This window comes from Dermacentor silvarum, chromosome 7 (genome assembly GCF_013339745.2).
Source record: "Dermacentor silvarum isolate Dsil-2018 chromosome 7, BIME_Dsil_1.4, whole genome shotgun sequence".
In the NCBI taxonomy this organism is placed as follows: domain Eukaryota; kingdom Metazoa; phylum Arthropoda; class Arachnida; order Ixodida; family Ixodidae; genus Dermacentor; species Dermacentor silvarum.
Genome location: NC_051160.1, coordinates 89,872,137 through 89,890,063, shown reverse-complemented (window position 1 = coordinate 89,890,063; position 17,927 = coordinate 89,872,137). Strand labels below are relative to the sequence as shown.

The following is a 17,927-nucleotide window of genomic DNA, read 5'->3' as shown; positions in this document are numbered from 1 at the left end:
TTACCACCTCACGTGGAAAATAAACTTGACTTCAGGAATATGATTTGTCGCTGCATCGCTCGATTGCTATTCGCACTACCATGGACAGTCATCGTGAGATGAGTTCGATTTTTTGTCATTCCGCAGTAACCGAAAAAGATATACGTCATATCATGACTGTACTTTGCTTAAATGGTTCGGACACGGTTCGGACAAACGGTTCAGACAAGTTTTGTAGACGCGTAGGGTACCGCTATAGCAAAGCATTCGCACCACAATTTCTGTGAAGCGTCTCATATTATGAGAGCTATGGATGATAACAAGTTACCCTCCTTCATAGCCATGCTTTTTCTCCTCAACTCGTTCGCCGAGCGATTGGGGCAAAGCTCCTCCTTCAGTAAATACTACTACTCCTCCTTCAGTAAATGGCGCTCGGATGGTGCTCAAAATCGATTACTAGCTCAAACAACTGGGTGTTTCAGGATCGGTTTTTCTGAAAGCCGTATTGGTTGTCAAAAAGTAATTTATTCGTTTCAGTGTGAGACATTATGTGACTGTATATAATATGATATATGACTGTATGTCATATAATTAAATGAATAAATACGCGTTTATTCGGAGGTTCCGGGGATTACTCCTGAAATACGTCAGAGAAGCCTGCCAAAAGTAGAAGTGTCATTGCTTGTAATTTCAAACGTTTTGCAAGGCAACACGTTTAGCAACGGTCATTTCTGTCGACGCAGGCGAAAGCGTGCGAATGCAACGTCAAACGTCGCCCGAAAATCACGCGTTTTCAAAAGGAAAGCGTTGTAGGGGCCAGGGATTTTGTTTCTGGCAGTCCCAAATAAGAAATTTGTAAGTGCGTTAAAAGTGAGGATTAATTGCGCATCTTCTATGCGAACGTTCTCATTTTAGTGCACAAACAACAACGCTCTGCACCACGTTCGACAAAGTTCACAGTCGCTTCCATAAACTATAGTTGCGTTAATTGCGCCATAACGAGAACGCGAAGCCACAAAGTCGAGGAGCGTCTCCGCTAGCACACTTTTGTCGCTATAATATTGTTACGGGGAGATTTACAGAAAAGGGGGTTTATTTACACTGTGTACAAGGAGATTAAATGTTGGCCGGCAACAACAAAGATGGCGAACCACAGTTTCACCTCTTCCTCGTCTCGTCGGCTCTATGATTCAGCATCTTCTTTGTCCGCCGGACAACTGGCTCATAACACTACCCTCCGGCGGTGAAAGCACCGACTCGGTGCAGGTGAACGAAGGCTACATGAAAAAAAAAACTAGCACACAAGGTATTAAGGGGTGTCCGGGGCACGATAGGGCTTGAGACGGACAACGTGTACAATGTCCTTGCGGAGAGGAGCAGAGGATGACAAAGGCAGCAGTGGAACGATTTCATAAGTGACATCAGTCACTTGGCGGCACACGCGATATGAACCGGTGTACTGGGAGAGCAGTTTTTCAGATAAGCCAACGCGTCGTGCTGGGGACCACAGGAGAACGAGGGATCCAGGGACAAAGTGGGTGGTCCTGTGGCGGCTGTTGTAGCGAGACTGCTGGTGGATTTGGCACTCAGAAAATCGAGTGCGAGCAACTTGACGTGCATGTCGGCACGTGCAATAGTCTCTTGAGCATATTCAGTGGGTGGGCACCCAGAAGAAGGCACCAGGGTGCCAATGGGCAATGTAGGGGTTTCCATTGTATAAGAGGAAAAACGGCGAATAACCGGCGGTCTCATGCCTGGAAGTGTTGTACGCGAATGTCACAAAGGGTAGTGCAACGTCCCAGTCGTGGTGGTCGGCAGACACATACATGGCCAACATGTCGGTAAGGGTGCGGTTAAGGCGTTTTGTCAAGCCATTCGTCTGTGGATGGTAGGCTGTAGTCAGTTTATATTGCGCCGCGCAGGATCTTAGAATGTCATTGATCACCCTGGACAGGAACTGTCTGCCGCGGTTAGTGAGCAGTTGCCGAGGAGCTCTGTGCTGGAGTATGACGTTATGCAGCAAGAAGTCTGCAACGTAGGTGGCACAGCTAGTGGGAATTGCACGCCTAATGGCAAACCGCGTCGCGTAATCTGTGGCAGCGGCGACCCACTTGTTCCCAAAGGCGGATAGGGGAAACGGACCAAGTAAATCGAGGCCGACGCGGTGAAAAGGCTCGTAAGGAATGTCCAGAGGCTGAAGATGGCCTGCAGGCGACAGTGTCAACTTTTTTCGGAGCTGACAAAGGTCGCATAAGCCCACGTAACGGCACACAGAGCGGGACATCCCAGGCCTATAGAAACGGCGGCGTGCGCGGTCGTATGTGCGTGACTCGCCAAGATGTCCCACCGTTGGTGCGTCGTGAAGCTGCGCCAGGACAGTGGAACGGAGGTGAGCCGGGATGACTAACAACAGGTCAGGACCGTCAGGGAGCAAACTGCGACAATATAACGTGTCGTTTTGGAGTACAAAGAGGCGGAGGGAAGGTTCAGGAGCGTGGGAGTGCAATTTCTCGATGATCTTGCGTAGAGACGCGTCAAGGCGTTGGTCGGCAGCGATGTTGAAGAGTTGAGAGATGGAAAGAACACACAGGCTGGAGTCGCTCAGGGCAGCGTCCGGTGGATCTACTGGGTATCTGGAGAGGCAGTCGGCATCCTGGTGCAAGCCGCCAGACTTGTAAACGACGGTATACGAGTATTCTTGAAGTCGCAGTGCCCAACGACCAAGGCGACCAGTGGGATCTTTGAGAGAAGACAGCCAGCATAGAACATGGTGGTCAGTAATGACGGTGAATGGTCGGCCGTAGAGGTAAGGGCGAAACTTGGCGATGGCCCAAACTAGAGCGAGACACTCTAGCTCTGTGATCGAATACTTTTGCTCAGCTGAGGAAAGAAGGCGACTGGCATAAGCAATAACGCCGTCCTGACCATGCTGACGTTGAGCTAGAACTGCGCCGATTCCATGGCCACTGGCGTCGGTACGGACTTCTGTGGGCGCAGATTCGTCGAAGTAAGCCAACACTGGTGGTGATGTCAGTATTCCAATCAGCTGTGAGAAGGCGGACGCTTGTGCAGGACCCCAAGAAAATGTCGCGTCTTTCTTAAGCAGGCTGGTGAGGGGCCGTTCTAGTGCTGCAAAATATTTCACAAACCGCCGAAAATAATAACACAGGCCGAAAAAGGAACGGATGTCCTGAGTAGAGCGTGGTGTCGGACAGTTGGCAGCGGTGCTAACTTTGGCAGGGTCAGGCCGTACACCTGTAGCAACGACAAGATGGCTAAAGTACAGTGATCTCGTGGCAAACGAAGCGGCATTTGGCAGAGTTAAGTTGAAGACCTGCATTGCGAAGGATGCGCAGAATAGCCGAGAGTCTACTTAGATGACTGGAGAACGTAGGCGAGAAAATGACTACATCATCGAGATAGCACCGGCAAGTAGACCACTTGAAACCACGAAGAAGGGAGTCCATCATTCTTTGGAATGTTGTGGGAGCATTGCACAAGCCAAATGGCATAACTTTGAACTGGTGGAGCCCATAGGGTGTTATAAAGGCGTTCTTCTCCGTGTCTTTTTCGTCAACGGCGATTTGCCAATAGCCGGACCGACGGTCTATAGAAGAAAAGTACTGTGCGCCATGCAGAGTTGAGGGCGTCGTCAATTCGCGGCAGAGGGTACACGTCCTTTTTAGTAATCTTGTTTAGGTGGTGATAGTCGACGCTGAACCGCCAGGTGTTGTCTTTTTTTTCTCACAAGCACCACAGGGGATGCCCAAGGACTCGTAGATGGTTCGATGATGTCCTTTGTAAGCATTTTCTCGACTTCCGTTTGAATTACGCGCCGTTCAGTCGCAGACACTCTGTAAGGTCGCCTATGGATGGGACTGGCGTTGCCGGTGTCAATGCGAGAAGTCACAACTTTTGTCTGGCTGAGATGGGGCGAAGCAAAATCGAAAACGTCGCTGTAAGCGGCTAGCAAGTGACGAAGGTCGTCAGACTGAGCAGCCGAAATGTCGGGGGCGATCATGGCGTCAAAATGTGCATCAAATGAAATACTAGTGTCAGGGCTTCCAGAAGACCGGGGCGCATCAATAGTAAGGGCCACAGGGTCGTGTGCGTCTAAAGGCGCTATGCGTCCCAGCGTGATACCTTAGGGAAGAAACTGTGGAGTGCGTCCAAAGTTCAGAATAGGGATACATGCCCTGTTCGCAGAAACAGTCACAACGGAGTGAGGGATGGCTACCTGCCTTGTTAAAAGAGCGTCTAGGGAAGGAGAGATGACGTAGTCGCCGTCACAAATGGCGGCATCTGAGGTCAGTGTGACATACGTCGCGGCGGCTGGTCGAAGGCGAACCAACTCGGCGACACATAAACGCGGCTGTGACTCGGTGGGGAGATCGGGTACAGAAGGAAGTTCCAACTGGAGAAGGCCAGAATAGCAGTCGATGAGAGCAGAATGGGTACTCGGGAAGTCGTGGCCGAGGATGACTTCATGTGGACACTGCTGCAGAACGGCGAATAGAACTGAGGTCTGGTGGCTGGCGAAGCTCACACGCGCAGTGCACATCCCAACGACGCAACATGTACCGCCGTCGGCTAGACGGGCGACTCCGCGGGCGTTAGAACCTTGCGGAGACGAAGAGAAAGGCGAGCGCTCATAACCGATAATTGCGCTCCCGTGTCTATGAGCGCCGAAACAGGCACGCCGTTCCCTTCCATGTCCAAAGGTTTTGTCGGGTGGCCAGGGTCAACAGAGGATTTCCGGGTCGGTTGGTCAATGCAGCATCACCTCCGGGAACTGCACCGGTCAGTTTTCCGAAGAGCGACGGCGAGGGTATGGCGACGGTGAGCGACTGGCAATCGGTGAGCGAGAACGCCGGTTTTGTGGGGACGGCGAGCGGCGGTCGTAGTGTGGAGTCGGAGCAGCAACATCACAGTGCGGCAGGTCATTGCGGGCATGAAAAGGCGAGGACCGGCTGTCTTCCGGGTGGTAAGCGTACGCGGGACGAGGAGACGAAATTGGATGATAGCGACAATGGCGGGAAATATGACCTACTCCATTTCAATTAAAGCATATTGGCTTGTCGTCATGTGTGCGCCACTGGTTTGGGTCCCGGTATCGGAGGTAGGTCGATTGTGGGAGTGGAGGTCGAAAGAAACTGCGGACCGTAGGGCTACTTGCAGAACAGATTGGACGGATGCCTGCCTTCGCCAGCTCTTCGCGTACGACAGCTTGAATCAGAGATACTTCCGGGCGGGACTCCTCGTAAGAACGTATCGGGGGAACCGACGGAGACGCAGCCTCAATCTCGCGCCGGACAAGACGCAGCAAGTTTTCGGCACCAGGCGGCTGGACGTCTTCACACGATTGAGCTAGCGGCGGTATTAGGGAGCCGAACTAATTGTTGTGAGACACGACGGCTCTTTGCTTCTTTAAAGCGTCGACACTCTCTTATAATGTCGTCGACCGTCGAGCAGTCCTTGTATACGAGTAAATTAAAGGCGTCCTCTGTGATGCCTTTAAGAATGTGGCTGACCTTGTCAGCTTCGAGCATCATGTCATCGACCCGCCGACAGAGTGTTAATACATCTTGAATTTACACAACGTACGGTTCAGTAGATGTTTGGGCCTGGCACGAAAGTTCGTTCTTGGCGGCTCGCTGGCGGCCAAGTGGCTTCCCAAAGAGTTCCTGTAGTTTTTGCTTGCAAGTGTCCCGACTGGTCAATTCCTCCTCGTGTGTTCGGAACCAAACACGGGCCGTTCCCTTGCGGTAATAAATGATGTTAGCCAGCATTATAGTCGGCTCCCAGTGGTTGCTCTTGCTGGCGCGTTCGTATTCGATTAGCCAGTCTTCAACGTCCTTCTTGTCAGTGACCGAGAAGGCACCAAGGTCCCGGAGTTGGGTCAAGACAATCGGTGCTTGGTAGCCGAAGCCGAAGCAGCGGGCCTCTAAGCGACATGGTCGAAGGGCACACGAGATTTCCGCTTGGAAGTTCCGTGATGTGCTTGTGATATACCCAGCACCTCCACCAAGATGTTACGGGGAGATTTACAGAAAAGGGGGTTTATTTACACTATGTACAAGGAGACTAAATGTTGGCCAGCAACAAAGATGGCGAACCACAGTTTCACCTCTTCCTCGTCTCGTCAGCTCTATGCTTCAGCATCTTCTTTGTCCGCCGGACAACTAGCTCATAACAATATACTCCGCGGTGGCGGTGGCGCCGACCGTGCGGGGTAAAGAATAAGAAAAGAACCAGAAATCTCGCCTTCGCGCAGAGCGTTCGCCGCAAGCGTTTCCCGGTAAATATAACGGTTACAGTAGCTGCAGCTGCCGGGAAACGGCAACTGTGTGGCTGGTCTATATATAACGCTGCGCGTCGTAGCGCTGCCTGTCGGTGTAGTGATTACGGTGAGTTCTCTCATGCACTCCGATGACAAACCTTCGACTTCGGCTTCTCAACCAGTAGCTGCGCCCGGTTCCTTTGGACGTCCGCGCAAGTACGCGAACCCGTGCCCTTGAACTTTTTTTAAATTTTCGCGGACGCCGTGCTGCTGCGGAGAAACTTGAGCTGTGCTAGCAGTAGCAGCGTAATGCTAAGGCTCGAAGCAGGCCCCATTCGGAAAGGAATGCAGCGTTCACAATGACCCAATCCGAAGTCTGGCTTGTTGCAAAATAAACCAGGACACAAACATAACACACACTGCTTGCTTGACACTCGGCGCCGATGAGTGTGATCACCAGCCTCAAAAATAGGATTGGCGCCATTACTTCATAGCGACGACCTCCGCAGCTTACGACCAGGCCTGGCTACATATCGGTGTCCAAGCTGCTGAATTCCAGTCTGATTGTCCCAAGTTTTATTGCGATAGCAATTATATGGACACTCCAAAGCAGATTTCTGCCGTCGGCGTCGCCGTCGTCGATGCCGTCGCCGTGAGGTTCCGTATGACGTCAATGGTGATGAAATCGTCGCCGCGCGCCGCCGAACGCTGTATGTGCCAGTGAAAGGGCGCGAGAGACGCGCGCTTTCACGGGGAGTGAACCCACGGCGGAGAACAAACGCGCGTTCTGCGCCGTGCTCCCTTAAGGGCTGCAGAAGTAGGCGTCTCTTTCCTCCTTTACAATCACCATATATGTAGAGCAAGCGCGCCTTCTTCCGACGCGCGAAAGGCCGTGGGGGGGAGGGGGAGGGAATCGTGGCGACGTTTAGCTGCGGCACCAAGTGCCTATTTATATCAGAGGCTCCGGCAACAGTCAGCAACGCCGCACGCATTTTGTTCGAACGCGGGCAAAACGCCGACGGCGTCGGCAACAGTTCTGCGTGTTGCCGGTGCTGCTGCATGTCTATATTTATACAGCTGATAAAGCTACTATCATTACTGCGTACAGCTCTCTACAAAATTGCTATCACAATTGATGCTTCGCCTTTCAGGTGAAATTGCGACAACTTTTTTTATTGTGATAGCAATTATATGGACACTCCAAAGCAGATTTCTGCCGTCGACGTCGCCGTCGCCATTGCCGTGAGGTTCCATATGACGTCAATGGAGATGAAATCGTCGCTGCGCGCCGCTGAACGCTGTATGTGCGAGTGAAAGGGCGCGAGGGACGCGCTCTTTCACGGGGAGTGAACCCACGGCGGAAAACAAACGCGCGTTCTGCGCCGTGCTTCCTTAAGGGCTGCAGAAGTAGGCGTCTCTTTCCTCCTTTACAATCACCATATATGTAGAGCAAACGCGCCTTCTTCCGACGCGCGAAAGGAGGTGGGGGGGGGGGGGGTAGGGAAGGGAGGTGACGTTTAGTTGCGGCACTAAGTGCCTATTATTGCGATAGCAATTATATGGACACTCAAAAGCAGATTTCTGCCGTCGCCGTCGCCGTCGCCGTGAGGTTCCGTATGACGTCAATGGAGATGAAATCGTCGCTGCGCGCCGCCGAACGCTGTATGTGCGAGTGAAAGGGCGCGAGGGGCGCGTCTTTCACGGGGAGTGAACGCACGGCGGAGAACAAACGCGCGTTCTGTGCCGTGCTCGCTTAAGGGCTGCAGAAGTAGGCGTCTCTTTTCTCCTTTATAATCACCATATATGTAGAGCAAACGCGCATTCTTCAGACGCGCGAGAGGCCGTGGGGGAGGGGGAGGGAAGGGAGGCGACGTTTAGCTGTGGCACCAAGTGCCTATTTTGGCGCTGAGCCGTGCTCCCTCAAGGGCTGCAGAAGATAGCGCCAACCTTTCCCTTTCCCTCAAGAACCACTTATCAAGTGCCTATTTATATCAGAGGCTCCAGCAACAGTCACCAACGCCGCACGCATTTTGAGCTAACGCGGGCAAAACGCCGATGGCGTCGACAACAGTTCTGCGTGTTGTTGCTACCAAAGCCGCTCACCTTACTTCGTATGACATTGCTGTGTTGCTATCGCATTCATTGCTTCGCCCTTAGGGCGAAACTGTGACATTTTTTATATCAGAGGCTCCGGCAACAGTCAGCAACGCCGCACGCATTTTGAGCGAACGCGGGCAAAACGCCGACAGCGTCGACATTAGTTCTGCGTGTTGCCAGTGCTGCTGCATGTCCAAGCTTATACAGCTGATACGGCTACTATCATTACTCCGTATCGCTCTCTACAAATTTGCTATCGCAATTGATGCTTCGCCTTTCAGGTGAAACTGCGACCACTTTTTTACGATACGTCTTCACAGGGCACGACGGGTACTCCTGCGAAATCCCGTCTGTGATTGGGGCAGGACAAAGCTTGCACATGAGGGCGACCGACACCGAAAAGTTATTCGGCGTCCAACAGCACCGTTTTCAGGATGTCTTATGCTGTAGTAAATGTTTAGTAGTTGTCACTTGAGATTTAAAAATCTTACAGTACTTATTGAGTCTGGCAACTTGTACTTCGAGCATTCACTTGACTCTTTCTCGTACTTCCCCGCGCCTTTCAATGACTTCCACAACTACGATAGCCAGCAGGTGGTTGGTCCATTTTCATGCTATTTATCATGCCCCTCTATATGTCGTACGCCTTGTGTGCCCTTTTCATAGTGGTAGTGGCAGAGTGCTGAATAAACCAGACCATGAATGAGTAATGTGCCACAAAAGTAGAGGGAAGAAACTCATAATAAACAAATATTTGGCAGTGGTACAAAAAGAAGCACTCACCTTGAACAATGCACCACTTCCAACACAATACTAGGAAGACGATGCCAGCTTGAATAAATGTGGCCATGGTTTTTGTAAGATATCGCTGCTATTGACGTTAGAAAACGCAGGAACGTCGAAATGTTTGGAAGAGCAAAGTTATCTTAAAATATTTGTTTGAAACCTGCGAGAAATTTGAGACCCCTAGCGGTTAGGAGAGCATAGGCGGTATTCATCACAAGAAAAGGCCGTGAAAGCATTACTGCTCTTTTTTGTTAACCATTGGTCTGTGTGAGCACCTACGATGAGAATGCCCTTATTGATTTATTTTTCATTTGCCTTGTCTTTATCTCTCTCTATATACCCTCCTTTTCAACCCAGTTTCTCTTGCACCAGTGCTAGGTAGCAAACTGGAAACTCACCTGGCTAACTTCACTGTCTTTCCTCTCTTTAAATCTGTATTTTTACAAACTAGATGTTGGCTCAATTGGTTCAATATGTTTAATAAATTAAAAGGGCACGAAAAAGACAGAAAGCTGGTTCTGCTGGTTCTTCCCTGTCCTGTTCACGCCTTTGTATTATTTAATGAACAGTATACAGGTAGCCTGCTGGTATTTGTCTATGAACTTTGTTAAGTATGTATCGACAATTTTAGTATGATTGTTGGTAGAAAGTACAGTAATGTTCAAGGTATCTTCACAGAGAGACTCGTGATATCACCCATGTTTTTACATGCCTGACATATATGTACATAGTCTCTTTGTCAACAATGTAAGATCATTCGATAAGACGTTCAAGTGAGAACTGTAGCAAGTACAGCAAGTTAGTAGAACTCCTTTTTGACTAGTACAACAGCGCAATGGACGAAAGATACAAGAAGCAGATCGACTCTTAAAACTAAAGTTTATGGCGAGAAGGCGTGAATAACGTATGTAGCATAATCAAATATCCACCACGGGAGCAGCAGGACAATCAAAGATTTGAAAAAGATACCGTCGCAGCTGTATGCCAATCAGAGTTGATCATACGCCTAGGACAGCAAAGCCTTGTAAAGGAGCTCTCGCGCCCTTCGAATGTAAAACAGTGCTCCTTGGGGAGCACCGGTGGCAGAGGTCTCGATGTCATCCTCACCAGTTCCCCAGAAGTGCCGGTGACGATGAGCTCAGGTCCCCCAGATTAACAGCAGGTGTGATTCCCGGCACGCCTGTGAAGACCGAAGCCAACGCTGATGAGAGGCGGACGGGACACTCATCGCGCCCGAGGACGAACGCGGATGTGCTTCGCCCAGCCTACTAAGGAGCATTTTTTATGTATTAAGCTGAGACATCTTGAACAGCCTTAAGTAGTGCTGTTGCTGAAGGAGGGCATAGATTCATCTAGCATGTGTGAGCTATCCCTGTGGGAACTGTCCATCAGGGAGCAATTATTTTTGGAAATGTGGCTGCGACTTAACGAGGCCGAAGAAACAAACAAATAAAGCAAGGTGTTGCACCAAACGACTGATGTATATACATTTTAGCTCTCAAATTTTATCTCTCTCCCCCCCCCCCCCTTCCATTTGTTTATCTACCAGCTTCTAGGCCTATACCACGTAGTGAGTACGCTTCATGATATAGAGAACAAACAAACAAGCAGCAAGCAAGGCTAGCCGAGGTTCGGTACTGGGACTTCACATTGACGCCCTGCCCATGCGGCCCCGGCAAAGCTGCGGGGGCTTACTTTTCACACCTACCGCAATCATAGTACCTGGACCTCAGGTGTAGGTTTGTGCTCGAGGAGCATGGCAGTGGCGGCAGCCACTCCTTCGAGCAGTTGCCTGACTGGATTCAGAACCACAGAGACAAGGGCAGGGTGGGCTGCTTCGATGCGAGATAGTGAGGGACATTCGTATAACTATAAGCGGCTGCTGAACCTACGTGCTGGTTGATCACCGGGAACGAACAACGGGTTCCAGGTGAACGCACTCATGGGTCGCATACCCGTGGAAGTGAACGGCGGAAACATTCCTCCATACGAGATATCCGCGTGCTGCAAACAGCCCTCAGCTTGCCAATGTATAAATACAGGATACGACCTCACGCGCCCCGCAATTGGTGAAGCGCCACTGACCCCAGTACAAACCACGCGAAGGCTGTGTTCTTGCTGGATGAGCCTGCTTGGACACGTTGACCAGTGGTCGACGGACGTGTCGAGGCGTCCAGGAAGTTGTGCTGTTTGAGAGCCAGCGGTCATCTGGAAGACCTACGTCTCACATGGGCGTCACTCGTCTCGTCTTGCTGGGTATGGTAACGTGCACCAGGAAGCAAGGGTTCATCCGGGAAGGTGTGTTATCGTAGCAGTGCTCCGCGCGAAGCCCGCGACCTCGTTGATGAGGGGGGAGCAGTGTGGGAACTATCCGTCCAGGAGCTCTTTTCTACGAAAGTGGCAACGCAAAGATGGCCCGTCTCGAGCGCAGGCGAAGTATTGAAAGCAATAGGAAAGTTTAGCTTTGCGCGTTCGTTTAGCGGGTTTAGTCTGCGGCGTTGCGTCTCAGAACGCTGGAATGATGAGCGTGCCATTGGCGTTGCAGGTGTCACAACTACAGGTTTTCCCGTTCAAGTTAATCCAAGCGCCAGCTATTTAGCCCAAGCGCCAGTGAATTTATTCCATGCGCCACACATTTAATCCCAGCGCCAAATAACTTAATCTACGGGCCACGTATTTTAATCCTCACGCCAGTGAACTTAATCCAAAGTAAAGGTACACTTGCGGGGGCATTATAGCAAGTTCAAGATAACGGTGAAATGTTATAATTTTGCGCCGACCAAACTTAACTGAAGATACTTCTTAAAGAGCATTGTCATGTCACAACAAAAACGCCTTTCCCGCGCGATACATCATCGAAATAATGTACTGGTCTGTATATTATATTACTGTCGTGAACAGGTCGTGCAAAACGCAGCTATTTGATGGTTTTTAATGGTTTTTGCTGCCATGCATTAAAACAAAGAGGCATCCAGCAAGAAACCCTTTATTTATACAGCTCATAAAACAGGCGGAAAAGCAGGTCACGTTACAACTCATCATTTTCTTTTCTACAAGCCCCACTGACACAGATATCAAGAGAGAGAGAAAGAACTTTATTTAAATAAAGATCGTGCTTGGTTACTGTGGGTGGAGCCCCTCTTCCAGCGCCCCACTGGCTATTGCGGCGCGCCGGGCCTGGTCAAGGGTCGCCAATTGGCTTCCCAAGTCCAGTTCGGAGAGTCGCGCCTCCCACGACCAATTGTTTAGTGTATCGTTAAGTAGCGGCGACACGGCATCTGCCGGACGCTGCGTGCATTGGTAAGTGATGTGTTCTAGTGTCGGGATGGAGTCGCACCATGGACATCTGTCGCTGTGTTTGTTGGGAAATATTTTGTGCAGTCTATGTAACTGTGGGTAGGTGTTTGTCTGTATTCGGCGCCAGTCCCTCGCCTGTCGCCTGTTGAGCTTGAGGTGAGGTGGAGCTTTGGATCGTCTTCCTAGTCGTTGTGCCTCAAGTATGTCTCTCGGTGTGCTGCCGGGTGTCGGAAAGGCGTCCGATCGAGCGGTATGTATCGCGGCTCGGCTTGTTATACCTCGAGCCAGACGATCCGCCCGATCGTTGCCTTCCACTCTGGTGTGCGCGGGACACCAGGTTATCCCGTGGTCTATTTGGAGGCTTGGTCCTAGTATGCGAAGGACCCCGGCCGGTAGAACTCCCCGAAGGAAGGGCGGCAGGCGTCTTGCGAGTCTGTGAGTATATAAGCCGACTGGCTCTTGGCGTCAGCGTCTCGGATGGCTAGGGCTATGGCCGCGGATTCCGCCGTGGCGCTTGAAGTCGTGCGTACGGACGCTGCTACGATCGGTCTTCCCCGGTTTGTCGCGACAGCTACATAAGTAGGAGTCGCTGTCTCACCTCTGGGGTATAAGCCCGCGTCAGTAAAGTATGTGTCTGCGTCCTCCTGCCTTTTGCGCAGGATGGCTGCTCGGGCTTGTCGCCGTTTCACGTGGAAGTGAGGGTTCATGTGACGTGGGATGGGGTTCACATAGATTCTTGCTCGTAGATCAGGTGGCATAAGTATGGTCTCGTCTCCGCAGAAATGTGGCTTTAGGGGGTATCGTAGTCGTGTTAGCACGGAGCGCCCCTGGGGTGTGCGTTTAGTCTTTCGCGCTGGGCCTTGAGTGTGGCCGCGGCGAGTTCTTCGTATGTGTTCATCATGCCCAGCTCGCTGAGACGGTCAGTGCTCGTGTTTTCGGGCAGGCCGAGTGCCGCCTTCCAGGCAATCCGGAGCAGTCGATTTGCTTGGTCGATGTCAGTTTGTCGGGCAGCTTGGAAAGGAAGAGCGTAAGTGATTCTGCTTATGACGAAGGCCTGTACTAATTTCATAGTGTCTGTCTCCGTCATTCCCTCTCTGCTACGTGCTATTCTGTTAATGAGGCTACTAACACTGCGAATTGTGCGCTTGAGTTTGGACAGGGCGATGCCAGCACTGTCCGTTTCCTGTATATGCATTCCGAGCACTCGTAGCTGCTGGACTTTTCGGATAGGTTCTCCGTATAGAAGTAGTTGTAACGGTGGAGCTCTGTTGGCTTGAGTTCTTGGTGGTAGAATATGTATGTATTCTGATTTGCTCGGTGCGCATTTCATGCCGGCATGCTTTGCGTATGATTCGACCGTGTCTAGGGCTTGCTGAAGTGTGTTTTGTCTGTCCCCGTATGAGCCTTTGGTCGCCCAGAGCGTAATGTCGTCGGCGTAAATTGCCACGCCGAGGTCTTAGTCTTCCTGTAACTGTAGGGCGAGCTTGCGCATTACAATACTGAATAGGAGCGGAGACAAAATTGCACCTTGAGGCGTGCCGCGGCCCGGCAGTTCATACGGGAGTGACCGTGACGCTCCGAGCGCAATTGTTGCAGTGCGGTCACGCAGAAAGTCCTGAATGTAATGAAATGTTCTTTCTCCAAATCCGACGTCTTCAAAGCCCTCTAGTATGGCGGAGTGAGATATGGTGTCAAAGGCCTTTTGAACGTCAAGGGCGAGCAGGATTCTGTCTAGGCTGCCCGGGGGAGGGCCGAGGACCTCGTCTTTTAGCATGAGGAAGACGTCCTGTGCAGACACTCGCTTGCGAAAGCCGAACATCGAGTCCGGAAGAAGGCTGTTACGCTCGAGGTGATTCTCCAGCCGGGTGTGCACGACTCTTTCAAAGAGCTTGCCCATGCACGATGTTAATGAGATGGGCCGCAGCTGTCCGATCTCTCGCGGCTTACCAGGTTTTGGGATCATGATGATGTTGGCCGATTTCCATGGCGCTGGTACCCGACCTCCCTTCCTCCAGACCTGATCATTGCAAAAATGCACAAGCTGTCCGATGGCTGTGTCACTGAGATTGCGAAGCATTGCATTGGTGACGCGGTCTGGTCCTGGTGCTGTGTTCTTTTTGAAAGTCTGCGCGGCTGCGTGAAGTTCCACGAAGGTGATGGGGGCGTCCAGATCTTCGTTGGCTTCCCCATGGTATTCTTTCGGAGCTGTTGTAGGTGTTTGAGCCTCACCAGTGTAGGTGGTCTTGAGTTGTTGCAACAGCTCAGTCTCCGTCCCTTGGTACTCTCCTATGAGTCGCCGCATGACATTATCCGTTGCCGTGCGCGTACTGGTCGGATCCAGCATGCATCGCAGTATGGCCCATGTCTTCTTGGTGCTCAGTGTGCCTCTGAGGGAGTCACAGAAGCTGTGCCAGTTGTTGTAATTGAGTGTTCGAGCGTAGGTATTTGCTTCTTCCGCCAATCGGTCGATTCGTCGTCTTACGTTACGGTTGTGGCGCTGTCTTTTCCACCCCTTGCTGAGACTTCTACGAGCTTCCCAGAGATGAGCTAGGTGGTTGCCTATAGCCGGCGTGTCTGGTGTGGTTTGGAGCTCCTTAGTGGTGGCAGTATAGAGTCTCTTTAGGAAATTACTCCATCCTTCTACCGTAGTGGGTGTCGAGGGGGCTGTCTGCTGGCGTTCTGATATTTCTTCGAGTCCGTCAGCCTGGCCGTCCCTAAGGCTAAGCGGACCTTTGCCGTGTTCACCGTCGTGCATAGGCTGTAGTGGTCGCTGCCTAAGTTTTCCTCGAGGTTACTCCAGGTAACACCGTTGTCATTGTTGATAAAGGTAAGATCCGGCGTAGTGTCCCGAGTCACGCCGTTGCCTATCCTTGTAGGAACTCCCGGGTGTGTGAGCAGCAGTAACTCGTGGGCCTGGGTGGCGCTGAGTAGATCGATTCCATTGCTCGTATCTCGCCTGTACCCCCACTCGGTGTGCCATGCATTGAAGTCGCCAAGGAAAATCAATCGGTCCCGTTTTGAAAGCAGTGTGGATGCGTGGTTCAGGATTGTCAAGAAGTCGGCCTTGCGTTCGCTAGGGGGACTGTACACGTGCACTAATACACATTTAGGGCGTCCTTTCTTGACCGGCCAAATTGTGACTATTTGATGGTGTGTCTCGACCCCCGGTATTACGGTCGCGGTTAAGGCTAAGTCCTTCCTTGCCAGGGTCGCTACAGCTGGGTGATGTAGGTCGACGTAAAGACAATAACCACCGATGGGTTTCGGTGTTTTCCCGATCTCTTGCAGGCAAATGGGGTCGGGTGGGACTAGCGCGGCCTTGATGTATTGTGTGAGTGTAGCGTGTTTGTTCTGTAGTGAGCGACAGTTCCACTGCCAAATAGCAAGATTCTCTTGTTGTCTGGATGCTCTGTTAGCCATGTTGGGGAGTGCCCGAAGTTGCTTCCTCAGTCTCCGTGGTTACGATGTATTTGACATAAGGCTTATCGTCGCCAATGCTAGATTGTCGCTTGCGGGTCTCTTAACGCATTGAAGAGACTCATCCACATATTGCTTGAGTTCTTGGAACTCCTTGTACATAGGTTGTATCTGTGTCTTCATATGTTGTTGTAGTTCCTCTTTCATCTGAGCGAACATGTCGCCCATTTGCTTTGTGAGTGTTGTTTGTAGCTCCGCGAAGGGTGTCGTGGGTGAAATTGGTGATTGTGATGAGGTTTGTAGAGGGACTCTCGCGTATTGGAAGTCTTGTGCGTGTTGTTGCTGCTGGGTGGATAGTTGGGGTTTCTGTGATCCTATCAGTGCTGTCAACGATTCCACCTGGCGTTTTAGTATTTCAAGTTCATGTTTGGTGCTATCTAAGTTAGCTTTCAGCTGTTTGTTTTCCGCGAGAACGCGCTTATATTCTTCACTCTGTGTGATGGATTTGGTTGTGGAAGACGCGACCCCCGCCCAGCTTACCTGCGCCAGTGTCTTCTGATTAGTCCCAGCACCGTGCGGAGGGGTTGGAATCTAGGCCAGCTTCTTTACCGGAATCCGGGAACGCTCACGACTCTGTTTCAGTTCGTCTGTCTTGGGTAAAGCAGGGGCAGTCAGCTGCGGAGATCTTGAGCGGGATCTGCTTCTAGTTGCTCTGCTGCGTCCTGTCTTTTCCTTGTAGTATTCTTCTTCAGCCTCCGAGAAGAACCACCGTGGTTGTTTGGCCGCCTGCTGTCGAGATGTTCGAGGTGTACGCTGTGGTAACTGTTTCAGTCGCTTGTTGCAGCTTCGATCCCCTGTGGGATGAGCTCCCCCGCACGAGGCACACTTAGCTTCACATGGGTTTCCGTCGGTTGGATTTTTAAGTCCACATAGTTTGCAGATGTGGCGGTCGGGGTTGGGGCAAACATCCGTACCCATCCGTGCCCTTTGTCGCGGCATATCTTGCAGACTTGAATCGTGGCGCGGAAATGGTGGCACAAGAGTTCCCCTCCGTAGTAGTAGACCGTCTTAGGTAGTATGGGCCCGTTAAGGTCAAGGCGGCACTCTTGGTGTCACTTATCATGCGTGCCTGCACGAGCTCTACTCCATGCGTGCGCACCCGCATATTTGCAAGCAAGGTCTCGGGTGGGGTGTGTTACGGAATTCCGTGAACCACCCCTCTTAACGCGTCTTCTCCTGTCACCGCATACCCTTTGACCGCGTATGCATGACCATTGATCGTTAGGTTTCGTATACCTCTTGCTTTCTCAGCCACTTCCTGGTGCTTGGTGAAAAAATAGCTATGTTAGATCCCGGGTTGATTCGTAAGATGAATTGGTCCCCGGAGAATCGGTGTTGGCAAGCTTCGATGACTGCTGTCGCAAGTGTGGGTGTTACGATGTTCCGCAGTGGTAGTCCCTGGTGCGGTCTTATTATGATTTAAAGTCGTCTTTCGGCAAGGGTGGGAGTTTAGGGAACTTCTTTTCTTTCGGTCGTCTCGTGGTATTGGTTTCGAAGAGTGTTTGGGTGCCGCGTGGTCGCGTTTGCGTTCCAATGCTTGTTGTTTGCGCTGACGTAATGTCAAAACCGTCTGCCAGTCGGCTCCGGTGTCGAGCAAGCTTGAGGGTTGAAGGTTTCCACTCACCTCTTCGCGGTGGTTGTGCACGATCGTAGGTGTGCATGGTCCCGTTAGATCCATTCGGTCGTCGACTGGACATTCGACTGGACGAGGTCGTGTTCCGGTGGTATCAGAGTCTCGCGCCCCGTCTGTCGCCATGGTTAGACCGAACTCCGGCGACGGAGCCCCCGCCTCCGGCGCAGCCGCTACCGCCGCGCCAAGCTGGCGGTAGGCTTAGCAGCACCGCCGCGTGGTACTGGCCTGTTTCAGATCGCTGCTCCCCGTGAAGACGTCCCAGGGCCGAAAGGTCGGTCTCCACTGATTCTTCGTAACTTCACGGCTCTGTCGGTGTGCGTTGTCGATGGGTCACGATTAGGTTTGCCACCGCAACATTGAAAAATGCGGAGCTCAACG

General features: G+C 51.6%; 1 protein-coding gene across 5 annotated transcripts in view; it reads right to left on the bottom strand.

The window, feature by feature from the left end:
• Positions 1–17,927, bottom strand: part of LOC119458265 (uncharacterized) — a 112,333-nt gene that overhangs the window by 57,827 nt on the left and 36,579 nt on the right. For all 5 annotated transcript variants that reach the window (XM_049670956.1, XM_049670959.1, XM_049670958.1 and 2 more), the window contains exon 2: positions 9,140–9,302. In XM_049670956.1, coding sequence (XP_049526913.1) covers positions 9,140–9,206 — 67 coding nt within the window. In that variant the 5' untranslated portion in view covers positions 9,207–9,302. The remainder of the gene's footprint in view (positions 1–9,139; positions 9,303–17,927) is intronic.